Here is a 15,035-nt window from a genome sequence, read left to right as displayed (position 1 = left end):
GGGCTGCTGTGCCTTCTTGCTGCCTTTCCTCCGTGTTGGAATAGATTTAGCTTGTGCACTGAGGGTCGCTTCCTTGAGAAGCAACCACTCTTCTTGAACTCCCATCTCCCTGGGATCATGGTCCCTGAGGGCCTGACCGACAAGCCTCTTGAGCTTGATAATGTCAATTTTCCTTTTATTGGTTCTGATATGACATGGACTGATGTATCAGTGCACCTCTAATGGTACTGGTAAATCAATGGTCAATCTTTTGGCCCTGTGGACCAAATGAGTGGCTTGGGGCCAATTTCATTGCTTTCCCTGCTGTCAAATTTTTGGACCCATGGGGAGCCCCATAGGCCAGATGACCTGGTACTGGGGGCTGGATCTGGCCTTTGGTCCAGGGTTTGAGCTTCTTGAATTACAGCAGTCTTTTATCTCCATCCCTGGAAGCTTAAGTGCAATTTTGACAAATATTTGGCTCAGTAGCTGCAACCAAAGGATAGTTATTAATGGCTCCACATCAGAATGGCAAGAGGTTTTGATTGGAATTCCACAGGGGTCTGTTCTGGGCCTGCTGCTGTTCAACCTGTTCATTAATTATTTGAATGTTGGCATACAAAGCTTCTTGAGGAAGCTTGCAGATTACATGAAACTGGGAAGGATTGTGAACAAGTTGAAGGATGCAAGCACAATTCAGAAGGATCTTGACAGATTGGAAAGTTGGGTTAGATCTAGTAGGATGAAGCTCAATGTGGACAAATGCAAAATGGTACACCTTAGGAGGAATAATCAAAAACACAGATATAAAATGGGTGATGCCTGACTAGATAGCAGCACGATGGAAAAGGACTTGAGAGTCTTGGAAGATCACAGACTCAATATGAGTCTCCAGCATGGTGAAGCCACACAGAAAGTGAATGTGATTTTTTTTTTTTTTTTGGGCTGCATCAGTTGAAGCATTAGATGCAAGACACAGGGAGTGATAATGCCTCTCTACTTGGCACTGGTTAGGTCTCATTTGGAGGGCTTGAAAGGCTGAAGGAGAGATTGATGGAGCTAGGCATGCTTAGCTTATGGAAAAGGCACTTCAGAAGGGACATGATGGCAGTCTTCAAATACTTGCAGTCAGTATGAGCTGAAGTGCTTTTGGCAGATGGGGAAGTTGAGGCACTAAGGGGGTTAAATTATTGCCTACATCACAGGCTGGGGCTAGTATGTGAGAGCTCCAGGCTGCTCACTGTGCACAGACCCTACACTGCCTCATCCATTAAAGGCTGGTTACCATTACCATCCAGTGAGATTTCACCTGGGGTAGGATGTGCGTGTGTCCTTAATTGAGAACCATTCTCAGCATATTTGCCAATAATGGTTGCTTGAAGTTTCCTGTTGAAGTCTAATAATGGTATTCAGCTTTTTCACTTGTAGAGCTTTGGAGAGGTCAGAATATTTCACAAGTATTTATGTAGACAGTGAAACTGAAGCAAAGGAAGGGAGTGTGTCCAAGATTGTACAGCAAGTCCCTGTCTGTCTGTTGGATCTCACCAGCAGGAAGCATTTCCTGACACCTGAGTTGAGACCTTTCCCTTATCTCTAATTATATACCCACTGTGGCACCCTAAATAACCCCCTTACATCTCCACTGTTCCCATTCTTCAAATACTTACAGGCTGGTATCATGGTGCATGCCCTCTGGAGCTCAAGTAGGGTATTGTGTGGTTTTTTTGATCCTTCCTATAAATGAGTGCATCTGTCTATGTCTCCCCAGTTGTTTTCTTGCTTTTATCTGAAGTTCCTCTTGGTAAATAGCATTTCTGGTATGGAAGTATCCACTCGTGAACACAATACCAGATGCAGTGTCCCCTGAGTTGCACAGCTATTGCATGTCACCCCCAGTTCTCTAGTTCAGTTCCTGGCTCTTCTTGCTGCCAAGTAACACTGCAAGCTGGCAGCCAGGCAGTTCAGAGGGAACACAGTGTCAGTTTTCAAATCTCTGAAAGGCTGTCATAAAAAGAGCTTGGAGGAGGGCGTGGGAGGAGAGGAAATTCTTTTCCCTTGTCATGGAAGATGGGACAGGAGGCAGTGAATTTAAACTGAAGAAAAGCCCATTTGGATTGAACCCCAAGAGAACCTTCTTAACTATTCTATGAAGAATGGGATAATGGAATAAGCTGCCTAAAGAAGTCGTAAAACCCCAATGAAGGAGATTTCTTCAGGGATAGGCTTGAGGTTCCTTCCAGCTCTGTGATTCTGTAATTCCATTTATCCATCATCACCCCATGGTTGCTGGTGTCCAGGTTTCTCCTTTTTTTGAGTGCCTGACCCAGTGCCCTCTGATGTCAACAAAAGCCTGTTTTGGCTTCCTGAGCCTTTGCTTGGACCCTGAGTGTGTGCTGGATACTGTTCTCCCAGGTGTATGAATTTTACATTTGTCTAGGTGGAGTCTTTCAGTGCTCTTCTCTGTCCATGTTTCTGATATCTCTTGGCTCCTGCGTACCTTGATTGCCCACTCTGAGGTTGACACCTGCTCCCATTTTAGTATGACTTGCAAAGTGTTATTGACATGCTGCTTCCACTTTCACCTGAGCTCTTAGCCACTTCTTCCTGTTTGAAAAAAATAATTAAAACAGCAGAGGGGAAACAGTTAGACTTCTATTGAATGGAGCCCATGTACATCTTTGAGTAGAGGAGGCGTGGGAGGAGGGAGAGGCGTCAAACAGAAGGAGCTCTTCTCAATTCCACCCTGCAAGCTGCAACTTTACAGATTGTCAGCGCAGCTCCAAAAAGCCCACTTGCTCCCACGCTGGCAAACCTGAAACCGAGTCGGTTCTGCAGAATGCAAACTTGCAATTGGGGAAGGGGAGGTTTCAGACCCTTAGAAAGAGAGGACCTTCCCAACGTGTGGTCCATCCAGCATCTGCCGGCAGATTGTTCTAGCATCACTTCTGCCAATCATAACTGTGCCTAGCAGCAAGATAGTGGATTTTACCAGACTCTGATTGGTTTTTACAGCTGCTATTCTGAACCATGTGGGTGGCAGTGAAATTGTCATGAATGTCAGTTTCAGGCTGGTGCCTGTGAAGTTGAGGGGCAGACAGCTGAATTATGCATGGGGACAGAGGATCCTAAGGGAAAAAAAGGAGGTTTGTGAAAGGATGAGGTAGAGAGATGCCTCAACCTTAAAGCAGCAGCAATGGTTTAGAAGGAGAAAAAATCCTTCTGGCTTCCAACAGCTGGGGAGGACCTTCAGAATGGTAAGACACCTGCAGGTGGGAAGCTGCTGCCAAAAGTTAAACCCCAAAGTGTGCTTGTCTTACAGCATCCTTCTAGAAATACCAACAGCTGGGGTACCAGAGATGGGGGCTTTCCAGTGGTGAGCTGCCCTGGTGGTCGATGCAGGTGATGGATCCACCTTCTTCCCTACAGCTTTTGATTTTTGCCGTTGCCTTTGCTTGGAGGCAAAGGCAATTATCACCCTGCCTGCTTGGTAGCTAGGATGGATTGGATGGATGGAGGATAATTTACCTTCCTGCTTTAGCAAAAAGCACCAGCTCTGTGTTGCCTGTGTTTTAGGGTTTGATTGAGCAAGAGGAGGAGGAGATCCTGAAGAAAATAACTCCTTGGAACACATCTAGGTGCGCCCAGAGGCAGACTACTGCATTCCAGATGGGATGGCCCCGTGGAACCAGTTTGGAGCAGGCTGAAACTCTACTTGAAGAGCAAATCTTCTCTCCAAGAAAAATGAAGGGTCTTTTAGTTATACTCGGGGCCCACAGGATTATCAGTCCACCAAGCCTGTAAAACAGTGTTTTGCTCTGTAATACAACCACAAAATCCTATATTTAAGTTGTAAGCCTGAACAACACATTCCAGCCTGCTGCCTTTTGATGTCTGTCAGAGCTTGCAGAAGGCCTGAGATGAATGTTCTGAGGGTGTGAACTGCCTTCATTGGGGTGATACCTCTCAATTCTCTAACATAACATTCAGATTAACCATTTGATTGTCCCTCTCCTTTCTTATAAGCAGTCCTATTATGCTGCTGTGAATGGCACACTGTTTGGGAGGGTAGATCTCAAATGGACAGTGTGTGGGGAATTATCACTGCTACTCACAGTATGTCTGTAGAGGCAGATCTCTGGGAACATCTAAGTATCATCCGCAGCATGCAGGAGCCTAGTTTTTGGTGATGAGTAGGGGGACAAATGGCTTTCTCCCTCACTTCTGTCACTGCTGCTTTTCCAACTGCATGCAAAGAACACATTCAGGCATTGGTTACAAGTGGTCACGGCACTAGGCTTTCCTATAATGGCAAGGTGTAGCAAGTTTTTCTTTTTTTTAGCGAAGGCAAATATTCTGCCTTTTGTGTGTATCTCGATGCATTAATGTAGCCCTGGCCTTGGGCATAACCAAGCTGCAAGCCTGAGGAGCCCAATAGAGTATTGGTGATATTTTAAACAGCTGCATAAACCAACCACTGGGACTTGTCTCACTTTAGTATCCTATATGGTAGATCTTGGGACTGCACTGCTCTTATTCTTTCTTCCCCTCAAGCCTGGGCTTGTTTAGGTTCGAATCCCTGGATCATTGTATAACTGAGGCATGCCTTTCAGTGGGATTTTTTGGAAGGCAGAGTGGATAATGTAAATTAACATAGCTAATTTATAAGATCAAAGTTTGTTTTACAGACACCAGGTGAAATGATCTCTGCCAGCTTTTAGCTGGGAGAGAGAGTTTACAAACTCCGAACAGACAATCCTTACCAAAACAGGCTGTGAAACACTAAGGGTTGAATATTTCCTACAAATAGTATGTGGTTCTTGTGATAAAGGATCAATGGAAGCCCTGATCCTACCTAATCTATCAATTTTCATAGGCTTCAGCAAGTTACAAGCCATCTCTGCCTCAGTCACCTCCTCTGCATATTGGGAACATGTGAGCTGAAACTGCACATGGGAAGCCTCTTTAAAAGCACTAAGTTCAAAGCCAGCTATAATAATACATATTATCTTTGCACCTCATCTATAATTACAGCAAATTATAATGCGTCTCAGAAACAAATGTCTTCAGCAGACTTTTGCATCTCAGCATTTTTGCATATATTAAAAATAACTACCCCACTAGTAATGCTTTGCTACCTTAACTATAACAGTTCTGTCTGGAAATTTCTTTGGGCACAACTATAGCCCATAACATGCATTATGTTAATAACTGAAAGTCAGAAAATGTATGGCCAAGGCTCAGTACAGTTTTAACTCTGCTCCCACATCCAAAGTTATTATCAGCTTGTCTGGTGGTATGAGTCATACCCAAGCTAGAAAGCTTATTAAAATGCACAAATTATACCCAAAAAATGACATTAAAGAAACATTTAAGGTTTCAAAGTCAAGTGTGTTCTAAGTTGGTAAGCTTCCATGTACAACCATGAGTTAGCCCCTTTGTGTGTGTGAGAAGACTGTGATTCAGTGCAGCTTGGACCAGCCAGTTAGTGCCAGTTCCTTCAGGCCCGTGTTTAATCTCAGTCTCCCCATTTCTGTTTCCAGCTCCAGCCTGTCTCTTTATCCCAGTTTTCACATGTAGCCACTCCCTTCTCTTCCTCCCCCCACCAGTCTGTCTCTTGTCTTCCGTGTGCATTCAGGTCAGGCTACTTCCACCTCCATGCTGCCTGGGGGCCAGCATGGAGAACAGTCACATGGCTCTTGGGTCCTCTGACCAACCTCACAGCAGTCTGGAGAATATAAATGAAGGTAACTCCTGTTCGGCCCTCAGCTTCTTTACCTAACAAGTATGCATTGAGCAAAAGTGAACTTGATTTTTGAAAGGCTTAACACAGCTGAATTTGGGATCCTCTTCACAAGGATAGCAAAAGCTCATCCTTGATAAATGGTAAGCACTTGTTCCAGAGTATGGGTGTGGGGAGAGGTGGCAGGTAGCAGGGTTTCAAGTAAACTGTAAAAATGTTTAACATGAGCAAAAAATATCTCTCATCACCTTGGAAACGCCTGACTCATTTGTACTGAAATGTTCCTAAGCAATCCAGCCAGCTAGGTGCTCTGCATGAAAAAGCTTTGGCCTCAATAATCAGCTATTAGCAACTGGAAATAAAGTCTAGTAATGGGAAATGACAGGTAGCCTAAACTGCCCAGCTCTGTTCATAATTATATATGCACATGCACTTTCCAATAAGGTGAAGATTCAGAGGTTTTTGTTTTTTTGATGAAGCTCAAAGTCAAGACAGTAGGGAGTTCAGCTGCCCATTTGATGAAGCTAGTGACCCATGGCTTTAGATGATTAATCTTTGAACCACACGCCAAATTTTAGGAAGCTTTTAGTTCTTAGCAAACCTTCTCCTCAGTTTGGAACTTGTGGTTATTAGCTTGTCTAATATGATAAGACGTTACACACTTGCTGGGTTTTATGCCAGTGTGGGGACACCAGGGTTTTGCATGGGTTTAGGTGTTGCCAGAATTACAGGGTCCCTCTGGCAAGCAAAGTTGTGCCTCTTCCTTCCTCACTTTTGTTTCTTTCCCTCTTGTTTGGCTGCAGCTGGGAGTATTATGTAAATGATGCACCCCGGATCGTGTTGGACAAGCTGGAGAACTATGGCTATCGAGTGGTCAGCATGACTGGGGTGGGGCAGACACTTGTCTGGTGTCTGCATAAAGAAGACAACAAAGTTCCATCTGGGCAAGACATCAATGTTGATCCTGTAAAATTACAGCCTAGAAGTGAGCTTCCCCAGTGAGAATCTCCTCTATGTCCCAGTTTCCAGCCATGCTCAGGGGAAGTGCTGCATAGTCAAAACTTCACATAATGGAAAACTGCCATCAATGCCATTACATGAGTCCCAAGGAGAGGCAGGTTTGCCCATTCAGTTCTGAGGATAAGTCATGCATGGAGAATGAATGGCCCCAAACTGCATCAGTCTCAGTGGTACTCTGGAACACATTTACAGTGTTAATCTTGTCCTATGCAAGTGTTTGAGTGAGGTCAAGTCCTGACTTTGTCTCTGTGGAGCATGGAGTACTAAGCTTCCTGCTTAGGAGACCACGCATGGGGGTGGGCCAGGCATGGGCCACTTGTTACACAGTCCCCAGAATAGTCAAAACAGGAGGCCAAACAATACCCCCGTTGCTGCTGTTTGAGGAAAACCTCTCCTTGGGCATGTCCCCCCACTCCTAAGATTAAGGTTAGGGATGCACCGATAAAGATTTTCTCAGCTGATACCGAGAGCTGATGATTAACTAACCATATCAGCTGATGCTGATCTGATAATCAATCTTTAGTAATAGTGAAAGCCATTTTAAACTACTGACATGAATGCAAAAACAAAAAAAAGGTTTAACACATGCATGAATGCAGGCATGTGCCTTCTGCCTGCTCCAGCCCTCGCTGAGGAAGGCAGTAACGGCTTTATTCCCACATGTTGCCCACGGCCCCACTTCCTGCACAGCCCAGGTGTTGGGGGATGGACCCTTGCACGGACAGTAGCACTGGGTGCGTTTGGAGGCCCAGAGTATGCCACTGCCTCAGAGCTGGTGGGCCCAATGCAGCTGAGCTCCTGCAGCCACTGGGGAGAAGCCACTTTTCCAAAGGAGCCCACTGCCCAGTGCAGCAGAATGTCCCTTGCACGATGTCTTACCCAGCCTGTGCACAGCCCAACATCTCCACGGCAGCCCCAGTGCTCAGGCCCCTGCTGTACGCACGGTGTTGCCACAGCAGTGGCAGCAGCAGCAGGAGCCAGTAATGGTTCCTTTGTTGCTGAGCGCAGCACCCTGTAACCACTCCCCAAGTGCCTACTCCTGCTGCTTGCCAGGACCTGTAGTCTGTTGTGGGCTCAGGCTGGCAGCAGGATGTGAAGCCTGGACTACGCTCACCAGGGTACTCCAGGTATGTGACCATAATTATCGGCTACAATGACCAAAAAAGCCAATAGCTAATAATGTCATTTCTCCTTTTATTGGTGCCCATCAGATAGATAGCCGACTGAAATATCGGTGCACCCCTAATTAAGGTTTCTGTGGTCAGACCCTGTCATCCCCAAAAGAACCATTCCAGCATAAGTGGAAAACTGCAGAAATATCATTGGGCAGTATATCATTGAAATAAGGCCCTGTGAATATTTCATGTATTGGCTATGTAATCTTACCAACTGCAGGTCACTGATACATTGACTTAAGCTGTATGTATGATCAACTGCTGCTGTAGGTGATAAACTAATAAAACTAATAAAAAGGTAATGTAAAAAGCCTGACTCCTTTCCGTGAGCCACTCTGCATTGTCACGGCTGTGTCAGTGAAAAAAAGTTACCTAAACACTTACTTCCCATGTGAAATTCCCAGACCTAATCTTGAACTCAAGCAGCCACAATGTCTTGGAGTCCTTTCAGCTGGTACCTCAAAAATTAGGTCATCAGCTATGGTGCAGCTACCATAAAAAAAAAAAAAGAAGACTAAATGATATCTGTTCTTCTGCCTTTTCCTAACAAGGGAAGAAATTATGTAAGAGCTGTGCAGGCTTGAAAAGTAGTATGCCTTCAGCCCTGCCCCAAGAAAAGATTCCTATAGCCATTTTTCTTAAAAAACAAGGTTTATTGATTTAAATTAAGAAAACATTTTTTCAATGAAGGGTAGGAGTCAGGAGGAGGAAGGTGGAACGGGGTGAGGGGCAGGGAACTACTTCCCCATGCTAGGTATGAGACTCTTCTTCATCTTCCCGCTGGAGCTGCTCAATCAGGTGCTGTCTCTCAGCTGCTTGGCGCATCCGCATCATCACCAAGCTTTCATAATCCCGCTCCGAGAGCACAGAACCCTACAGAACGAGTGAGAGAGGACCCAGGTAGTCAAAACCATCCTATATCCCAGGCTTATGATTCCCAGAAATTCTCCGCATTATTCCATGAGACACCCCTATGACATTTTGAATGGAAAGGTCTACAGCTGTTATTCCAGCACCACTAGGGCAATAGACTAACAGAGCTATGCCCCACGTCAGGTTAGAAGAGAAATTTGCTACTGGAAGTAGCCAGCAGACAGGTGTCTGCACTATGATGGATATACTCACTGGCAGCAGCAGCAGAGAAAAGGCTGTAACAGCGTATGAAGATTAACTCCTTTTCCTTCCCTCTTCCCATCCCCTCCTCCCAGGTTCTACAGCCTGTCCCACCATGTCAAGGCAAGGCTTGGTGGGGTGGCATAGAGAAGCGTGCATTGCTATCATTTCTGCCAAATGTGAGGAAGGACTTAAACACACTGGAATTCAGCAAATTCACAATCATTGCAACACTTTTAAACAAACAGAAAGAAACAATGCACTAGGCTGGCACATTATGATGGTGTCTTACAGGGGCATGGTTGACTATCTGGTCAATATTTATGCCTGCCCCTTGCTCCATTTTCTTAGTTTTATGTGGTTCTTCTACACAGAAGATTCACACAACCAACTGAAAGTTATCATGTACAACATACTGTCTAATATACAAAGGGACTAAATGAAGGAGTCTTCTCTCTCAGTTTCCTTCAAGCAAAGGAAAACAATTTCAGATGTAAGGTATTCTGAATTAATGGCATCTTTCACAGTGATATTTGTTTTATGTTCTTCACTCAAGTTTTTACTGCTAATCCTGGATCTATTGTTCTTGATCACAGAAGTACAAACCATTTCAAAGTAAATCTGGTATGCTAAAAGACGCTCTTCTTTTGCTGCATTTCTGAGACAGCCTTCCCTCAAGAATTAAACTCTTGCCATTTCAAATACTGTCCAAGTACAATAAAAGCACACTGTGTAACTCATTCAAGTTCTATAGCACCATTAGCATCTGATGCCAAGCATACCATGCAATTAAAACCCTGGTGCAGTCTTGCGTATATCTTGCCAGTTACAGAACCAAAAACCACTGTAAAATGTAAGCCTCCCTAAAGCATGTTTACTCAGAAGTGACTATATAAAATTAGTACATGCCAGATCTGCTCCCATGTGTTTGAGAATCCTTTGCTTTTCTGACAAAAACACGTTTGTATTAACAGTGAGGAACCACTCTAGTGATGATAACTCAAGCCTCAGTATTTAAGTCCAAGGTTCACTGCAGAATCTTTAGTATAAATATGGCTCTCCTCACTTCAAGATTTATTCAAGATATTGCAAAGCTTTGAGACATTTGTCTTCTTCACTTGATGCTCAAAAGGTAAAAAGCCTTCCTGACCAAAAAGAAACTGAAAATGAAGAGAGGAAATTTCACATTTATCAGATATATTCAAAGCTGTCCAAACCAATACTGAATGTGGCTATGACAGCAAGGCATGAAAAGCCTCTTAAAGCAAAACTAGGCACCCCCAGGAAGGAGGCTCCTCTAGCTGAGGGGTAATATGAGATACCAGGAAGATACAGAATCTCACAACTAACTGAACTCTGAGAATGGGAAGCTTGGAGGATGTTACACAGTAAGTAGTATCTTAGCAAGTAGATGTATTAATAACCTTTTGATACCATGAGACAACAGCAAGGATGTAGTTAATACCTAAGACAGGCCATACTTGGGCCAAATAAAACGAACTGTCTGCAGATAAACTAGGATGCTTCCCAGCTAAACCTGAAGCCCTTCTCCAGTGAGCACAGATTCCTTTTTGCCATCTGCCTGGCTTGATTAATTAGCCAGCACAAGGCTCTTGCATGTGAGTCACCAAAACCAGAATGTGTTTATCTCTACCTCGCATTTTAGTGTTAAAAATAAGAGGCACAACCCTTCCCCTCCATCTGTGGATCTCAGTGACACAGCCAGCTCTGTCAGAAATATCTTTAGGTAGAGCTATAGAGGGAGAATCAAAGTGCTGCTGGGGGGGAAAAAAAATCATGTTGACAGGTCCCTCAATTCAAGTGCCTCTCAGGAATCTTGCCTTCTCAGGCAGTGTGGGCTGATGCTTCACCACTCTACACACCTACTTCCTGCAATCCTGGCAATTACCAATAGTGTAAAACCCAGTTTCTGACGTGGCTGACTCAGCAAGGGCTTGGCTCAAAACAAATACATATGCACAAGGAACTGCAGCCTGGGAAGCAGTGACAAGAGACGGAAGAGAAGAGAGATGAAGAGAAAGAGATTTGGTGGATTTTAACAGCCATTTCCAAACCAACTTAGCCTTGCCTGGAGTTGCTGCTCCTAACATACAAGCAGTGTCTAGTGTGGTTCTCTGCACAAAGTGCTTCAGCTACTTCTCCTTTCTACCTGCCCAACTCTGCCCTGCTCCAATACAAGGTAAGTCCCTGTTCTAAATTCATTTTTTCTAATGTTTGCTCATTTCAAATTCCTCTCCGGCTATTTCTGTCACTGTCCTCAGTGTGAATAGGCTAATGGCTCCCCTTCCTATCCACCTAGTGCAGTTTTTGTATTGTGCCTTTCACCATGAAAGTGCCTGGTTACCATGGCATCAAGTGCCCTTTTGTTCTAGATGTTGGGTGAATTTGTTCTCATTATGACTGCCTCCCCTTACTGCTCTTCATTAGTTTAGATCTGCAGCACAGATCAATACACACAGATCCCACATTCCTTTCTATACTAAAAAGGTAGATTTCCATATAAACAAAATGGGCTACTGACACCTTACCATAAGGATGTGGTAGGGATGAATTTGTATTTCCTATAATACCAGCCTCTTTTGATTTCTTTTCCTTCCAGCTACCAGAGTTGGAAGGTAGGAGACTGTTCCTGACTGGGTTTTCGCTAAACGTGCCATTAGAGTCCTGAGACTGATCCTCCTTTCCTCATCTCACCATGGATACTTGGCGGAGAGGATCCATTAAGTCCTCAACGTTCTTCAAGCGTTTTTCGCTCAGGAGGCATAAAAAGCTGGGTAATCAAGTCATCATCTTGAATCAGAATAGCAACACAATTGACAACGATGGGCAGTACCACAAGAGGGAACTAAGGGACATGAAGGACAAATCGGAATACCTGTCATGCCAGAGTGAGCAAAACCTTGCCAAGGCACAGGCACCTCCCAAGCCTCCCCGGCTGTACCTGGACAGTTCCAGCTGCCCCAACATAATCGACCACACAGATTCCCCCTCTAAAGACATCTCCTTTTCCAATGCCAACCCTCAGTACCACAAAGCTACTCAAACGCAGCAGGCTCACATCCACAAGGACCAGGCTACAGACTGGGGGACTGCTGAGAGAGGCTCCCAGACTGGCTCACCTCTTTATGACCCATCTGACCCCTTCTTTTCCTTCAAAGTGGACTTGGGGCTATCACTCCTTGAGGATGTGCTGCAGACCCTCAGGAAACAGAATCCCAGAGATTACACCATTTGAAAGCACCTGCCATTTAATTTACTGAGCTAATTAGCAGGACTGACAGGTTTTTAGCCCTAACAGAGGAAGGGATACCATTGTATCCCTTACTCTGAGGGCTTGTCTTATTGTCTTGCCTTACCCACCACAAGCTGCTCCTGTCCTTTCTTACAGAGCTGTCAATCACCCAACCACATGCTGGAATAAAGGGAAACATTTCCATTCTTCAGACTGCGCTGAAAATTTTTCTCCCACTGTTTACCATGCACCTCATCCTGGTAAAAGAAATCACTTTACTTGGCAACACAGAGACTTACTATTTTTGGAACATGATTGAGACTACAGAAGGTGTGGGAATCGAGGTGGACGGAACATGATTCATGGGTTACTGGACAATCTGGATGTGAAGATAGCTCCCACATTTCAAAGCTATAGCTGAGGAATTGAGAACCTGTCCAAAGAGAGAAACTGGAGTGTTTACCCATATCACAAGCGGAGATTCTAGATATGAAGATTAAGGATGTTCCTTTTTCTGGTGGGTTTCTTTCCCAATAGCTCTAGTGTGATGGGCATTCATAGTCACCTTGTCATTGAAAACAGGTAAGCAGCCAGAAAGACTCCTAATATAGGATCAGCAAATTCTCCATCCTGCTAGCAGGAGAAGGAGCTTCTGTAGATATATTGCTTTCTGGAGCTTATTCTGAATAATCAGCTGTAAAGATATATGCGAGAATAAATGTATCTGTTCTAAATGTGTCTTTGCTTTTTTATCAAAGAGCATAGCTCATACATATGGTACATGGTAATCAATTGCTTCAGGTCCAGTGCTCCGTGGTCCCTTAACCTCCTCCAGCAAGATGACTCCATGGCTCCAATTTGTTCTGCAGCTCCTGACAGGAAAGACTAGAACTGCAGCAGCTGTAACATCCTTCTCCAACCGCAGCACTGAGAACATCACTCAGATGCTAGACCTTTTACTAAATCCCCTGAAAGAACACTGCTGCCCATCTGAGATACCAAGCTGTTGCCAAGCCTGGCATCAAGGCTCAGAACAATTTGGGTAAGTGCCTAGTTCTAATCAAAATGCTGCTGCCACAAAAATTCTGCAGTAATTCTTACCACTGACTAGTGGTGCCTTTTTTCTAGGGGTCATTAATAAAAGGCATCTGAGGCATTCAGCCTTTGGGCAAATCATCTCAAAGAAGGTGCAAATAGCTCTTATCTCAGTAGATGTAAAAGCCATGCAGCACTAAGGAGTTTAGCTATCATCTATATGACAGAGTTCTGCCCTTAGAACTGATGGCTGCAATGAGTAGAGTTCACACCCTGTAGTCACGTAGCTGGGGCAACAAAACCCCAGGGCACAAGCAGCTGTGCTGGCAAAGGGCATCTTCTCCCTACAGAGTTTGTCCTTTGAATAACTAATACAGATCTGGTGGCAGAAAAACTCCTGCTAGCTGTGTCTGCACTAGGGAGTCCAGTTGCTAAAGCACTGGTACCACAATTAAAATGGCAGCAGCCTATCTAGGGTACAGGACAGTGTCAGAGAGAAAGCTGTGCTCAGCACCTGTACAATAGAATTGCTGGATATCTAGCTAACAGTGGAAGGGCAGTGAGCTGGTAGAAAGCTCCCAGAGACAACCTTGCTGGGAGGGATCTTTGCATGCTGCAAATCACTCATTCAGTAGTAGAATATTCAGCGCTGCTGCAATGTCTGACAAAAACTTCCCGCCCTTAGTAGCTAAAAGTCCAGAACCACAAGCTGTTTAAAGCAGAAAAAATAGCACGTGTACAATCACCAAAGCACTGTGGCTTTTCAACAGCATTCTGAAGGAGAGCATGCAGGTAGCTTCAGTTATAGGAAGTGGAAAGCTTATCTAGGTGTATGAGCAAATTAAAAGCATGAAGCAAGGGGAGTGGTAGAAGAGTGAGGGCAGACTGAAGAGAATAAGATATAGGTGGAGCTGAAGAACCTAAAACTGAGAACCCTGAACTTAATATAAGATGGGAAGGATGATGTGGAGTGAATAATGAAAGATGAAGTAGGGGTGGCTGGTGCAGCAGAAAAAGAAGCTGTCTCAGAAACTGCATTTTGGATGGACTGGAGAGGAGGGGGAGCTGAAGGGAAGGAGTGAAGTCAGTGAGCAGCCAAGAAATATAGTTCCAGATCCTGGACATGTTAAAAGAAAACAGCAGGATCTGGGAGGTGTTGCGTAGGCAAGGAGTAGAAAAGAAAGGAATTGGAGAGTACCTCATGGCTCCAAGCCTGGAAAGCAAAAGGAGAGCAATATTATCACAGTGATGGCAGATGTTACTGGCAATGACAGTGGACTGGAGGAATGTGTCGAATGGAAGGGTCACTGCATGAATGATTATCTTTTACTTAGTAGATCCCAAGCCCTCTCCACTTTAACAGTGGACATGTACCCCTACTGGAGGGAATCCATGCAGAAGCAACTCTCCTTGCTCCATGCACCAGGAATACCATAGGCTGCTTTGGCTTGCCCTGCCTTTCTGTGCAGCCGCATTAATCTGATGCAGCAGACAGATGCAGTTTCATGCTAACAAGCCTTTTGTCATGAAAACAAGCCAAGAAAAACGCAATCACAAGTCAGGGCTTTCACAAGTGAATCTGCTAGAGCCAAGAATGCATTATCATATCAAGCAGCAATTGTATCAATGGCCTCTTACGCAGTGAATGAGCTGGGCCATTAGTTCTTGCTCTTGTGCCTCCAAGGGGGATGCTGAGATCTAGTAGGCTGACTACTGCCGG

At 44.7% G+C, this 15,035-nt stretch overlaps 3 protein-coding genes across 4 annotated transcripts in view; 2 read left to right on the top strand and 1 right to left on the bottom strand.

Annotated features, from left to right (window-relative positions):
* Positions 1-8,216, top strand: part of GCHFR (GTP cyclohydrolase I feedback regulator) — a 19,141-nt gene extending 10,925 nt beyond the window's left edge. For both annotated transcript variants that reach the window (XM_019551653.1, XM_019551652.1), the window contains exon 3: positions 6,523-8,216. In XM_019551653.1, the coding sequence (XP_019407198.1) occupies positions 6,523-6,721 (199 nt within the window). In that variant the 3' untranslated portion in view covers positions 6,722-8,216. The remainder of the gene's footprint in view (positions 1-6,522) is intronic.
* The window catches only part of DNAJC17 (DnaJ heat shock protein family (Hsp40) member C17), a 28,645-nt gene continuing 20,805 nt past the window's right edge, over positions 7,196-15,035 (bottom strand). The window contains exon 11 of the mRNA XM_019551649.1: positions 7,196-8,787. Within this exon, the coding sequence (XP_019407194.1) occupies positions 8,665-8,787 (123 nt within the window). The 3' untranslated portion in view covers positions 7,196-8,664. The remainder of the gene's footprint in view (positions 8,788-15,035) is intronic.
* CUNH15orf62 (chromosome unknown C15orf62 homolog) lies at positions 8,794-13,014 on the top strand. Its single transcript, XM_019551651.1, has 2 exons — positions 8,794-11,227; positions 11,648-13,014. Exon 2 carries the CDS (start codon positions 11,744-11,746, stop codon positions 12,281-12,283), a length of 540 nt encoding a protein of 179 aa, XP_019407196.1. The 5' UTR covers positions 8,794-11,227; positions 11,648-11,743; the 3' UTR covers positions 12,284-13,014.

The sequence above is a fragment of the Crocodylus porosus genome, unplaced genomic scaffold (assembly GCF_001723895.1).
Source record: "Crocodylus porosus isolate Cpor-Errol unplaced genomic scaffold, CroPor_comp1, whole genome shotgun sequence".
Taxonomy (NCBI): domain Eukaryota; kingdom Metazoa; phylum Chordata; order Crocodylia; family Crocodylidae; genus Crocodylus; species Crocodylus porosus.
Note: the sequence above shows the minus strand (reverse complement) of the source record. Positions and strands in the feature narration are given on the sequence as shown.

Excerpts from the sequence above, each read along its gene's own strand:
- CUNH15orf62 (XM_019551651.1), top strand. The coding sequence starts at position 11,744 with ATGGATACTTGGCGGAGAGGATCCATTAAGTCCTCAACGTTCTTCAAG.